Source organism: Cervus canadensis, chromosome 28 (assembly GCF_019320065.1).
Source record: "Cervus canadensis isolate Bull #8, Minnesota chromosome 28, ASM1932006v1, whole genome shotgun sequence".
NCBI lineage: Eukaryota > Metazoa > Chordata > Mammalia > Artiodactyla > Cervidae > Cervus > Cervus canadensis.
The window spans coordinates 40,551,313-40,564,961 of NC_057413.1; the positions used below are offsets into that span (position 1 = coordinate 40,551,313).

Consider the following 13,649-nt stretch of genomic DNA (forward strand, 5'->3'; position numbering starts at 1 on the left):
AGAGAACATATTTTATACAGCCCAGGTGAGGAAAAAAGGAAAGCCTGAATACTTGCTGAAAATGGAATATTTGCAAGCATTTTTTGAATAGATGAGTCCATTATGGTGATAACTTTCAGGCTTTACTAAACACAAATATAGGCTCTTTATAGGGTTGACATGAAGTGCACTATTAAAGCGTGGCCATTTCCCACCTCTCTCCAAAAATGTCACGGACCCTAAGCAATAGAAAAACCAGAGAATGTTGAACTGTTCCGTTCTCTTCTGCCAGCCTTTTCCCCTGACATTCCCCTGAGGTGCAGTGTGTTTCTGGGAAAAGAGCCTAATCAGATTGTTTCTTAACTCAAACCTCAATAGTTAAACTACCCGAAGTGTGAGGATCAGAGCGGTATCTGTCTTCTATGGCTGCTCCTCTTTGTCTGGAAATGACCACATTCCCCCTTTGCTGGTCCTGGGGCCCCGGGGCTGTGGCAGGGGGAGGTGATGAGGTGATGAGGCTCCTCCAGTCTCCACAGCCCGGGCTGAGGGCCTGGGCAGGGCTGTGCCAGTCTCTGCCCGCACGGACGTCACGGCCACTTCCCTCCTCGCCCTGAGCTCTCACCAAGGCTGGAAGGGCTCCTGGGCTGCAAGTTGTTGGGAGAACTCTCAGATCCTCTTTAAACTAGAATCTTCTCAGCTGGCCTCAGCTACCGCAGTTCATAGAAAACAAAACACACTTTCTAGGTTGGGTGGCGTGGTCCTGAGAGTACCTTGTGCACCTGCTTGCAGACTGAAGCACCCAGCAGCTGGGGAGGCTGGACTTTTCCTCGGCACATGTAGTTGCCCTGGGGGCACCCCCTGGGGCATGCAGGAGGTACCCAGCTCTGCTCTCCCTGACTGTTAAAGGTCCTTTGGCGAAATGTCATGAACTGGGCAACCAGGAGACGCTGACTCTACAGGCCAGTCAGGGCTTTGATGTTAGGTGATTGATTGTATGATAATCAAGAAATATATAATGTAGGTGACTTGACTTTATTTCAGAAGACACCTTGGAGTCACCTTCCACTTGAGCTTTTCCCACCCTGACTGTGTGGCCTTGGGAAAATAGCTTTTCATTGTTGGCGTTAATTAAGTGGACACTGTGCTTTTTTCATCAGGCAGCTGCCTCTCTCACCATGAGCCAGGCCTGGTGGGTAGAAGGGCAGATAGAACCCTCCAGATTCCACCCCTCCTGGTGTTTACTGTGGTGGTTCTCCCTCATTCACCCCCTCAGGGGTCCCGGCTGGTAGGGCCATTCTAGAGATAAGGACCCAACACCCCATATATGGAAGTCTCCTCACCTTAGCAGCCTACTTTTCTCCTGTAAATGTGGAAAAGGAAAATTAAGCACCTCAGCAGATCTCTATTGAGTGCCTGCTCTTTGCTCAGGTTTCAGGCTTTTGCAATATAATGACCAGTGAGTCATTAAATGCCAGGTTGGGCCTTGTGGCCTGGGAGTAGGAGAGCAGTTTATCTGGAAGGTAAGAGCCGTCTTCACATATCCCTAAGCCTTTTCTAGGGAAGAGGAGATGACTTTAGGGCGAGAAGTTTAAATCTGTAGAAAGACAAATATTACATAACTTGGTGCTTTCTGCAAACAGGGCGAACTGACTGGGAGAGTTAGGGCCCCGTCCCTGGGAGGTCTTTAGTCCGATTGTACTAAAGTGGTGTGGGAGTTGGGATTGTATGACCTGTGAGGTCCCTGCTGCTAACTCCAGATTCTGTGTCTGGAAGAAACTCTCAGGAAATAACTAGGAATTAACTTACAGATGTACTTGGGTTCAAAGGTGTATTTGGAGCAGTATTCATTGCAGCATTGTTTAGAAAGAGAGACGACTGGGAATGCCACACGTGTGCCTCCTCTCTGAAGACTGGTAAACACTGGCTGACTATATACCTTATCCTTTTAAAAAACGAAAAAAGTGTTCTTTTTGAACTGTGGCAAGAATTCCAAAATGTATTATTAAGTGGAAAACCCGAGATGCAGAGCAGCACACTTGGAACAGCTCTATCAGTGTTGGGGGGTGGTGTGGAGTACATTCACATAATTGCTTACTTGCGGATAGATCTAAGATGCTTGAGAAGCTGGTTATGCTGGTTGCCTCCAGAGAGAAGAACTATAGGCAGCTGGGAGACAGGGGTCAGAAAGAGGCCTTTTGAATCTTTTGAATTTTGAATCATGCGAATTATTACTTGTCAAAAAATAAATAAAAATATGTTTTAAAACTTTATTAGATCAGAGTGCTCTGGACAATAGAGGGGAAGTGGGGAGCAAACTAACTTTTTATTGAGCATCTACTGAGAGCCAAGTCTTAAGCCAAACGCACTTGAAAGGGGCAGGGCCAGAGAACGGGGTGCTCTGGGGAGGGCTGGAGGGGAGGGGCCTTCTCTTGAAGGGGCGCGGCAGACCTGCTTCCCATGCCAGCCTCTGGGCTGCCCGGCCCGGTCGATGAGGTTTGCTGCCCCGGTGAGAAGTGTTTCCTCTGCTTTCGCAGAGCTCGGGGCTGGAGTTCGTGTGCGCGTTAACAGGCAGTCAGGGGACTGCGTGCCTGCCTGAGCCAGCAGGCGTTTCTGTGGTGGAGGAGAAGACCTTCCTGGGCTCTGGCTGCCGGGTGGAGGAGGTGCTTATCCCGTGTTGTTCAGCCAGGCTCAAATGTGCTGCCTTTGTCTGCCAGCTGGAGGCTGTCTGGAGAGTTGTTATTTTTCTCTGTCAGACCTAAGGCTCCTTACTTGCACTTAGAGGAAAAAGCATCCACGCCCTGGTACAGAAGGTCTTTTTTCCTTTCTTTAGAAAAACAGCAGTGAATGAGCTCATTATCACCACTACGCTGGGGGCCGGGGGCGAGGGGCGAGGGGCTCCTCCTCCTGCCCCCGCCTGGTCCTGCCCCTGGCCAGGTTTCCCGGAGCAGGGGGCTTGGATCTGGCTCCGGGTGACCAAAGCCAGATGGCTGGGACAGGTGGTCCGCATGGGGGGCGATGCTGGAGACATCTGGCTGCTCAGAGACCAGCTCTGTGTGCTGTGGTCCAGGACACGTGTCTGCCCTCTTCTCCCCTCAATGCGGAGCTGTGTGCAGGACCGCCTGCCTCCAGGGAGCAAAAGCTCCTCCGTTCAGGGTTACCTGCTCATTCCGGGGCTCTGCTGGTCTGGGCTCTGGAAAATATCCCCACAACTCAGAGCTGGTGGTCATGCAGTAGCAATTATCTGTTAGGTGCTTACGAATTGCCAGGCCCTGCTCTGGGTGCTGGGGGTACAGCCCGGAACAGAGCTGGCACAGACTCCGTCCTCATGGAATTTAGACTCTAGCAGGAGCAGTGGAGGGTGCCTGCCCTGGCCTGCTCTTACACCCTCTACCCAGTCTCCGCTGGGTCTGGAAAGGCTGCAGGGTGGGGGAAGTGATATATCAGTTGCCTTGGAAGGGAGGCTCTTGGGCGTTTCCAGTAGCTGAGTCCCGGTTGTTACCCACTCACTCCCTTCAGACCACGTCTTTAGACCTTCGGGGGCTGGGGCCAGAGAAGAGCCTTTCTTGACCTGAACATGAGCTCTGAAACCTTGCAGGTTGGTGCTGGACCTTGGCATCATCTGGAAGAGTCCTGGAGGCCTGCCCCTGCACACGCTGCTGGTGAGCTGGCAGTGTCTGACTTGAGCCTCACAGCCTGTCTTGTTCCTCTCTCTTCCATCTCAGATTGAGAAGATCATGAGCTCTATTGGAGAAGGGATCGACTTTTCTCAGGAACAGCAGAGGATCTCAGGTACCGTGCCACACAGCCGTTTCCCCCGCGGGACGCAGCCCTTTCGCTCCCTTCTGGCTCAGACGTTTCTCTGACCCAGAAGACAGACGTTTAGGGGTGAGCGAGGTCAGCCCAGACCACATCACACTCGCGTTTACACCGCCCACCCAAGCTGTGATTTTTAGGAGCCATGACTCCTTTTGCATAGTGTAGCGGAAAGTGGACAGAGGCATCTTAGGCTGACTGTGAGGAAGCTCCGTTTTAAAAAAGGAACGACTGTCACTGTTACTTTTCTAAACGTGGGCCTTCTCTGGATTGCTCACTGTGGGTGCTCCTCGAGTTGGTCCCCGCCTCCCGGGCGGCTCTGCCTCTCCCCGGGAACGTGGCTCGGGCCCTCCTGACCCAGGATGGTGGCAGTGCCCTGGCGTGGGTTGTGTACCTGCATCGCCTGGAAGGGTTGGATTTGCTGCTCCCTCCTCGTGTCTGTTTCTCCATTCTTCCATTTATTCATGTTCACTTCAGAGCACTGTTACTTGGGGTATTCTTTTCATTTCAAAGCCCTACAGGTGAGCTCTACCTCCGTTTCCTTTGAAACAAAGGCACTAGGGAGGCCCTACCTGCGCTGTTTTCCTTGGTGATAGAATTATGGTTACTCAGCTTGCTCAGGTGAGGTGACATTCTTACCGTGCCTCTCAGAGCACCTCTCACACCCTCCCCTCAAGCCTCTGAAGGCACCTTTCCACCAGGGCACCTGGGCGGACAGCAGCTTAGGAACTGGCCTCTTGCCGTCATCAGGGAAGGGTCCCTCTGCACTTAAGGGGCTGCCTCCTTGTTCATTCGGGAGGCTCTATCCAAGACTGACCTGTGAGCCCAGAGTGGAATGGGCCGTTCCTGCACGGGCCCCTGGCCCCGGCAGGAAGTCTGGTGGACGACAGGGCAAGTGTGCACCTCAGCAAGGAAGCTGTGGCTGAGGCCACGGGCCTTGTGGGGGCCTCGGCCCTGTCTCAAAGCCTGATTCTAGATGCACGTGTGTCCAGGGCAAGGTGCTCTCTCCCCCTGAGTCCTCATTTGGATAATAGTACTTACCTCTTTTCATTTGTTAAGGATAAGTAATACATCAAATCTTTGAGGTAAAGCAGTGTTCAGTAAATAGCAGTGATGCCTGTTTTTGTCCATGAAACAATTACTTCCTCATACTGAGAAATCCACTGGGTTCCTCGAGCCACCCTCCATTCAGCAGCGCTGTTCCCTGAGCTCTAGCAGAGAAGGCCCGATTGGGTCGGGTCCATCTTCACTAGTCATGGATTATGCAGGAGGTCTGCACAGGGGGCTCTTCTGGCTAAGAGTTTGTGGCTCTGTTTCGTGGCACTTGCCTACATACAGTCCAGGGAGCTTAATTATAGTTTGCAGGCTTTTCCAGGAGCAAGTGTTTATTGGGGATAATGTTTAGGACCGAGACGGACACTGTGGCCATTTTCAAAGCTGTGCTTCAGGGGCAGTGGGGATGGGCTGGCTGCAGTCAGTTCAGTTGCGGCGGCTCTCCGCTTCCCTGTGCCTCCCTGCGTCTGAGGAGCTTATATCAGTTGTGTGTGCTCGAGAGGCTGGTGCAGAAGCAGGCCGTTACCTCTTGGCTTTGGTGAATCAGGAGACGCGACAGCCCTTCTGGAAAACACTTTTGGAAGAGCCCTTCTTCTTGGAGTTGGTGACAGTGAGCCCTTTCCTTCCCCTGTGGGCCCCACCCCCCAAATCTCACCCCACTGTGAACCCATGTGAATGGCGAAAGGTGGTCCGGCTGCCCGCCTAGGTTTCTGGTCCCAACACACAGTGTTTTTAGTAGCTAGCGCTGAGTAGCATCCTCCAGACCCCAGCTTGGGAAGTTGAGGGTGAGTACACAAAGGTGGCCCCCTGAGCAGAGGGTGCGTCCGCCCGCACTGCAGAGTCCCAGCCTGCAGTGTCCGCGGGGTGGCCGGGCTCTGAAGGATGGAGTGGAGCTCGGGCCTGCCCGTAACCTCTGTCCGATGTGTCGGGGGGGACTTTCCCCAGGACCTCAGGGAGCACCAGCCTTCAGCTAAGCCCCAAGTAGATTTCTTGTTCATGTTGAATGGTCAGCATCAGATTTCAAACCGTCCTTGGTTTCTGGGTCTAGGAGAGGAGCCCTGGACTCAGGGGTCACTGTCCCGGGAGGAGGAGCAGGCTCACAGGCAGGCAGCCCTTAGCTAAGCAGGGCGTTGCCCGCTGTGACTGGTTTTGCAGGGGATCGTGTCCTGAAAGCCGAGACCCCAAGATGGTGCTTGAATCACTCTTATTTGGGGCCGTGGGGCCCAGAGTGGCTGGCTCTGGAGCTGGTGACCTGTATCCCCGATAGGCCTGATCGCCAGCTCATCCCACTGTCAGGAGTCCAGGGAGGGCGGGCCTTGCCCGGCCCAGCCCACTCACTGCTTTCATCAAAGGCCTGTGCTGTCCAGCCAGTGAAAGAAAACACTTGACTTTCTTTTGCTGCAGTCAGCCATTTTAGTGGTTGAGTAGGTGTGTCCTGGGAGAGCAGCGGGCCAGCCTGCTGGGGGGCAGGTGTCTCCCAGCACGTTTAGAGGGTGGTGTGTGGTCCCCGGGTTTGCGTCTGTGTACACGTTACTGTTTTTGTCTCCGCGGCTGTACTGGAGGTTTGGTCCCGGTTTCCATTCGTCCTTGGTGCCCCCGTGCTATGTCCTTATCCTCCTGATTTTTTTTTTTTTTTTTTTATCCTCCTGATTTTGATCAGCCTGCTGTGGGCCTGGTGCTTCTCTGCTGGGTGCTCAGGGCCTGGAGAGTCATTTCCTGAGTTGTTTGGTGCACTCACCTGAGAACTCTGTTGTCCTGTCCTTATTTTGTCACATTTTTTGTGATACCTCCTGGCTTACCTTCTTGGCAGAGAGGCACAGTCATTCCTGAAGTGATGGGGGCGGGGTGACTTCACCTACAGGCTGTGCCCTCAGGACAGCGTCACTCCTCTGACCCCTGTCTGGCTGTCCTAGAAACTATCGGCCAAAACTGTAGGATGTTCCTTCTCTGTTCTCCCTGATCAGCTGTCTGCATCCCCTGGAGCTGGAGGTAAAGTTTGGCCGTCTCTGGCTTTCGTACATGTGCACATTGGCCAACAGCAGATACTGGAGAATCTGTTGGAGAATCCGTCCTTTTGCTCCCGTGCTGGTTGCTGCTATCTCCTTTTCCCTTGGTGGCAGCAGCAGCAGCTTCTGCCACGATGTCCGATCCCTGATGCATTTTCCTGAGCATGGAAGGGTGGGGGGAGGGGAGGGGAGGAGGGGGAGGGCCAGACGTTAAGAGAGTGAGCAAGGACTGTGGAGCCGGCAGCAGGCAGCGTGGAGCCCAGGAGCCTTCAGACAAAGCATTCTGCTGCGGCTCTGGACGCCTCACAGCCACCGGCAGCAGGCGGGACTGCGGCTGCCTGCCCAGGGGATTGTGAGCAGGGAATGCATCAGCGGCCGGGGGACACTTGATTTCACAGGCACACAGAAGCCTGCTGCTGAGGTTCCTGGAGCAGACGGCCCCGCTCCGGGGCAGGGGCGTCCCAGGCTGCCCCCAGACTCGGCATCCCGCAGAGCTGCTACTGTGTGCATTGGGAGGCTTGCCGCCAGGGCCCTGACCACCGTCTGTTTTGCAGAGGACAGAGGAAGGGGAGCCTGGGACAGTGGGTCACCAGGGTCTCCTACCTAAACCAAGCCACTTGACCTGCCTGCAGGGGCAGAAAGTGCTGGGAACACCAGAATGACTTTCACCGCGCCAAGGCTTCTCCGGAGGTGACGTTTTTGTAGTTGGTTCTCCTTTTTCCTTCTTTCATCTCTTCTTGCCCATGAGAACTGGAGTAGTAGATGGGGTTAAGGTGATCAGCTCAGAGCATCCACGGTCTTCCAGGAAGGGCTGAACTTCTTCCTGCACTCGCAGGCTCCCGGTCCTACCCAAGGAGCAGAGCAAATGAGGTCCTCCCTTTCATGTTCATCCTCAGAGGAGGGGGGCAAGCCCCGGAGACGCTGGGAAGACAGCTGCCGTCTTTATCACTCGGCCAGAGAGAGAGCAGCGCCGAACGGGAAATAGACTCGAGCCACACAGATGACAGAGGATGGCTGCCTTTCTCTGTTGTGTTGGGCTGGGTTTTGTCTTTAGCTGAGAGCTGGATTTGCCTGCCTGCTTTCCACCGGAGCAGGCTAGTCACGGGAACAGCCACCGTCGGAAGAGGAAGATGAACGCCCAGCCCCCACCGCCCAGCCCCGCCCGGGAAGGCTGGCCCGCGGACAGCGACCTGGCCCGGGAGACGCCCCGCTCGCCGGCCGGAGTGTAGTGGGGTCCCGGACCCCAGCCCTGGCCCATGCACCTGCCCGGCCCGTGCCGCCTTGAGCCTCTGCGCACGAAAGGCTGGTGGCCATGGTTTGCTTGTTCCGGGACTGCTGGGGGAAGACAAGTAAAAGTCTCCTTTCTCCGCGGGCCGGGGTCCTGCTGCTTGGGCTGCATGCGCTGGCTGCCCGGGGCCGGGCGCGGATCCGTCGCTGTGCCTGTGTCCCTCCGCTGCATGAAGAGGCGCGCTCGCCCCTGACCGGCCTGGGCTGCAAGGTCGTGGGACTGGTCCCTCGTCCCCCGTCCCCCGCCCCTTCTGGGGCCCGTGGGGACAGACTTTGTGAAATTCCTGCGTGCAGGCGGACAAGCGCCGACCCGGAGAGCCTGGGGGCTCGGCTCCCCTGGCCCCTGGGCTGTGGCCATGCGGGCGCCGTGCCGCCCCCGGGCAGCCGGCCCCCGGGGGGCGCGGGAGTGGGCGGCAGCCGCCCAGTGCCCTTGCGCGCTCGCCTGCCTCCGGTCCCGAGTGTGGCTGCTTCGTGGTGATGACGATGGTGTGGCAGTGTCGTCTGTCTGCCTCCGAGTGCCGCTGCTACCGCCTCGATGGTTTCTCCCTGTTCAAGCGTCTGCCGATTCCTCTCTCGTCAGGTGCGCGGCCGCTGGAACAGAGCGTCGGGGAGTGGCTGGAGGCCGTGGGGCTGCAGCAGTATGAAAGCAGGCTGCTTCTCAACGGCTTTGACGATGTCCGCTTCCTGGTGAGTGCCTAGCCCCGGGGGGGGGGGGCCTGCTCCCACACCCCAGGGAAGAGGGGCCGCACGGCTGAGACCCGACGGTGGCCTGCGTGGCCCCGCATTCTCAGCACTGCCCTGGGCACACCCTGCTGGGAGAACTCTGCAAGTTCGCCCCGGAGTAGGGTCCCTAACACATCCATTGGTCCAGTCCTGTCTCCCTCTCAGATCCCAGCCAGACGCCAGAAGCTCCCTTTGTTCCCCAAAACTTTACCGTCAAGCCTGTGGTCACTGAAGTCTGCAGGTTTCCAGCAGGAAGGCCTGGTAACCGCCGGTGACCTCACGGGTGGCCCAGAGGAGAGACTGAGCAGGGGTGGGAAGGATCGGCTGCTTTACTGAGGTGTAACTTTGCACTCTTCTTGCAAAGCACAACAGCTCAGAAAGAAAGAAAAACCTAAGTGTCCTCTCTGTGGAGCAGGGGCCCATCAGGACCCTGGGTCCAGATCCAGGGCTCCCTGTGCAGGTCCAAGAAGCAGCTGTGGGCGGCCTGCCCATGCCCGACCCTCCTCTGGAAGCCCTCCCCAGATGTGCTCACAGGCGAGTCGGGCGGGGGCTTCGGCTCAGGTCCTTGGCAGTCCTGGCTGTCCCAGGGCGGGCGTCGAGCGCAGTGGTGGGGGCAGAGCTGATGCGTCCTGTTAGCGCTTTGGGTGCGGGGAGGCGCTCACTGACCCTCCCAGCAGCCCTGAGCTGTGCGCTCACATCTCTGGGAACTGGGGGTAGGACATGAGCCTGCCACTCCGGCCCGAGGGTCCTGCCTCACTGCCATGCACGCAGCCTGCTTCTTACTGGTGGCTGAGGGGTGTGGGAGAGGTGCCTTTTATATGCTTGAAGTCGCCTTCTTGCCCGCGCTGTGTTGGGAGCTGGTTTGAGGTTCCTTGCTTCCTGGTGGACCTGTCCCGCCTCTCACGATTTCCAGGGTGCAGTCCTGAGTGGACACTGAGGTGCCTCCGCTCCCTGAAGCGGATCCCTGACCACCCAGCCCCCTCGGCCACCGTGATTGAGGGTGATGGTCAGTGGACCCAGCGCTCCCCCTGCCCTTTCCTGTCCAGCGTGGGTCTCTTTAGGGTTCTCACTGATGGGGTGGCATTGGGCACCTCCCAAGTAGTGGGCCACCCAGGGAGCTGCCTGAGGCACTGTAGGGGACCCTGACTGGGACAGCTCATCTCACCAGGCTGCCTCTGTCCCAGGGCAGACAGTGAAGCCTGCTGCAAACACCCTTCCTGAGCTGCCTTGAGGCCAGTTATTTTTCAGCTTTTAAAGATACTAAGTTTTAAAATAGCTTTTTTTTTTTTTTTTTTTTAAGTTGAACTGAGTATATTTATGGTTCTTACAACCTAATGCCTGACTTACCATGTTCCTTGGGGAAGGCCAGTAAACCCAAAACAGAGGTGGGCGTTCAGCCAGTAAGGGCGGGCACTGGGCCCTTGGGGCCGGCCAGTGAGGGGCCTTCCGTCTCTGAGCACGGCCCTTCCTCAGACTGGCTGTCAGAAGGGAAGGTTGCCGTGGGCGTCCCCTCCCTGTGCTGGGGGATCTTAGAGGCTGAGCTCCTGACTTTTCACCCCTCCTCTTGCTGGTCTGGAAAGGTTAAGGTTCCCATTCCGTGAGTATAAAGACTCCTTTAAAACTGCTTCTCTTAAAAAACAAACAAACAAACAAAACTGCTTCTCTGCCCCTCCTTGTGCTCCGACCAGAAAGTAGCTGGGCGGGCACCTGGGGAAGAAGTGTGGCCCTGGGCCAGACATCCACGCACGATGCGGGGCTTCTGTTGGAACACATCTGTTCTGTTTGGGAAGGGGCTCATTGAGGGAGGCCCGCAGCTCAGTTCTTCCAGGGCCTTCCTGGCCCCTCCTGCTACCCTGGGTGCAAGCCGTTCCCCTCTGTCCTCTCAGCTCCAGAGGGGCAGCTGGCAGGCAGGAAGGCTGATTGCACCTTAGTCTACCATGTCACTTCTCAGGCCCTCAGTGGCCTGAGTGGCCGTGCACAGTATCCTGGGTAATTGCATGTAAGTTGCCAGATGGGCCGCAAGGCTAATTAAGTTTTAGTTACCAGAAAAGAGAGGAAGAAGACACATAAGCAAGGAGTGTCTTGTTTAGAAACATTTCCTCGTTGCATATGGTGTAACTTACACCGCGTTAGCTGGTGGCATTATCCCTATGTGGTTTGGTTTTCAGTAGGTTGTAAATGTCTCCCTTCGTGCTGAAATGCCCGGGAGACTCTTCTACAAGATGTACAAGTGGCTCCCAGGAAGCCAGCCAGGCTCTAGATGTATTAGGAACGTCTGAGACCAAGGGCTGCTATGGAATCTCCCTGTGACGGGGTCCTCTGAGCTGTGGGAGGAGTCTAGGGCGTTTGCGAGAGTCACTGCTCCCTCTCAGGGTAGAAGGGACCTTAACCCCATGTGGTCTCATCCTCCCCTCTGTGCCCGAGGTCCTTCCAGATGAGCTCTGCCCTTTTCCCAGTGACGGGCCCGCCCCCTTGCTTTAAAGGCACAGTCCCTTCACGCTCTGCATCACTCAGGCTGGTTTAGACCATTCTTTGTATTGAGCCAAATCTGTTTCCTTGTGGCTTCTGTCCCTGGTTCCAGGTTTACTTTTGGGGGCCACGCAGAGCACACTTAGGCCGTGAGAAAATGGAAGATCTCTGTCACAGCCTCCTGGGTCCTGTCTTGTCTGAGCCCAACACCCTCTTTCCCTTGGCTCTTCCTCCTGTGATGTGAGACCTGGGCCGGATGAGTGAGCGCTGCAATTGGAACTTGATTCACACTCTCTTGCCCGCAGGGGGCAGGGGCAGGGCAGCCGGGGCTGCCAGGCGCCCCCAGGGTGATGGGGCTGACCCCAACCCTGGAGCCAGGGCGGGAAGTCCGGCTCACATATCTGCCTGCCCGCCCACCGCGCTGGCTCGTGCATCGAAGCCAGTTCCATTTGTTTCACCACAAATCTTGTCCACAGGAAATGTGCTTTTTCAGGAGAAGGGAGGAAATGCATTTAATCAGCACGGAAAGAAGGTAATTGGTGGTTGGCGAGTGTGTAGCTCAAGTGCGCTGGTGCAGGTCTGGTATCTGGGACTCGGCCTGACCTCCGCTCGCTGGAGTGTCGTGGAGTCAGCAGCAGTGCTTCTCATGCTGGGGCTGGGTGGACGTTTAGAAAGGCTCTCAAGACTGTCTCATGCGGAGAAGCATTCACCTTGGAGTGTTGAGTGAAGAAACTGAGACACAAAAATCTGTGTGCAACGTATTCATAATTTTCAAAATAGGAAACATTTCGAAGTGCAGGGAGTAAGCCAAAAATGTATTCCACGGTTCGTTATCTCAGGGGATTATGGCTTTGTTTTCTGAGAGTGAAATAGATTTTCTGCATTTCCTACAAGGAATGGATCTGACATTAGCTAAGCAGATAGTGTAGGCATCTTAAGGAATGTGACTGTCTAGCTGGGAGAACGCGCACAGGGCACTGGTAACAGCGGCGAGTGCTAAGTGCTGGGCATGGAGGAGGCGCCTCGCTCACCCAGGGTTCACCGCCTGCCGGGCACCAAGCTGGCGCCCAGCCCTGAGGCGGGTGCCCGTCAAGTCACAAACAGGGCCCTGGGCCCAGAGGGTGGAGGAACTGCCAGGAAGTGGCAGAGCTGGGACACTCGCCCAGAGCTGTCTGACTTTGAACCCCTGCATTCCCTGTGCCATCCTGGGGGTTTTTGTAGAGGCTGCAGGAGCTGGAAGGACTCCAGGGAGAGGCCCCCACTGTCTGTGGTCAGCTCGAGGCCAGCTCGAGGGCAGAAGTGGGCAGGGCCCAGAGAGGGCAGCGAGGAGGGCTGGGCCTGATGGAGAAGGACCCCAAAAGCCACGCTCTGGGGAGCCCCCACAATCTCTGAGCCCTGGATGTAGGGGATGGGATCCTGTGGTTATGCCTTCGCCAGGCAGGGCACCGGGGAGTCAAGGTCCCCACTGGGCAGCCTGGTGGGGTGGGGAGCGGGCACGTGGCAGGTGATTGAGGCTGGAGTTTGGACAAGCAGAAAACGGGAAGGAGTCCGGCAGCAGCTCAGGCTGGGCTGGAAAGCGCAGAGGAGGGCTGAGCGGCAGGCCTGTGCCTCTCCAGGGCAGCGCTGGGGAGGCCTCGTGTGCCGCCCGTCAGTTTATTTCTCCCCTCTGCCCGTGTTTTCCTTTTATTTATGTGCCAGCTGGCCCCACGTGTAGGGGAGAGGTGGTGGGTGAAGAGGACCAGGCCCTGTGAGCGCTCAGGGCACGAGCTTGGCCAGGGGCTCCTTCTGCACTGGCTTCTGTGAAGCTTCCCAGCCAGGTTCCCAGGCCCTCAAGCCCCCAGATCAGCCTCACTGTTCACCCCGGAAGCCAGGCTGTGCCCTTGGGTTCCCGCCCAGTCTCCCCCCGCAGCTCCTCATCCCCCCGCTCTGACGTCCCTCCTTTTGCCTCTCCCTGCCCTGCGGTCAGGCTGCCTCCCCACCTCGACGTCTCTCCACCAGCCTGGCTTGTCTCCGCAGAGCGCTTGGGGAGCTGATGGCTCTGGGGCGGGAGCGTTTCTGTGCCCCCGTGTATAGCAGGGCCCGAGAGGGAGAGTTTCCTCGCCTGGGTCATTGGGGAGGTGTGGAGCTAAGGCTTTGAAAGGAATCAGTTCAGTTCAGTCGCTCAGTCGTGTCCGACTCTTTGCGACTCCATGGACTGCAGCACACCAGGCCTCCCTATCCATCACCAACTCCTGGAGCTTACTCTTTTGGAAGGAATATTTTTAGACAAGTGCGGATCTTGCCTCCTGGGCTAACTCAGTTCTGTGGTCACTGAAGAAC

General features: G+C 56.6%; 1 protein-coding gene across 7 annotated transcripts in view; it reads left to right on the forward strand.

The window, feature by feature from the left end:
* Positions 1–13,649, forward strand: part of ANKS1A (ankyrin repeat and sterile alpha motif domain containing 1A) — a 163,649-nt gene that overhangs the window by 131,751 nt on the left and 18,249 nt on the right. For all 7 annotated transcript variants that reach the window (XM_043449831.1, XM_043449835.1, XM_043449829.1 and 4 more), the window contains 2 exons: positions 3,702–3,768; positions 8,719–8,825. In XM_043449831.1, the coding sequence (XP_043305766.1) occupies positions 3,702–3,768; positions 8,719–8,825 (174 nt within the window). The remainder of the gene's footprint in view (positions 1–3,701; positions 3,769–8,718; positions 8,826–13,649) is intronic.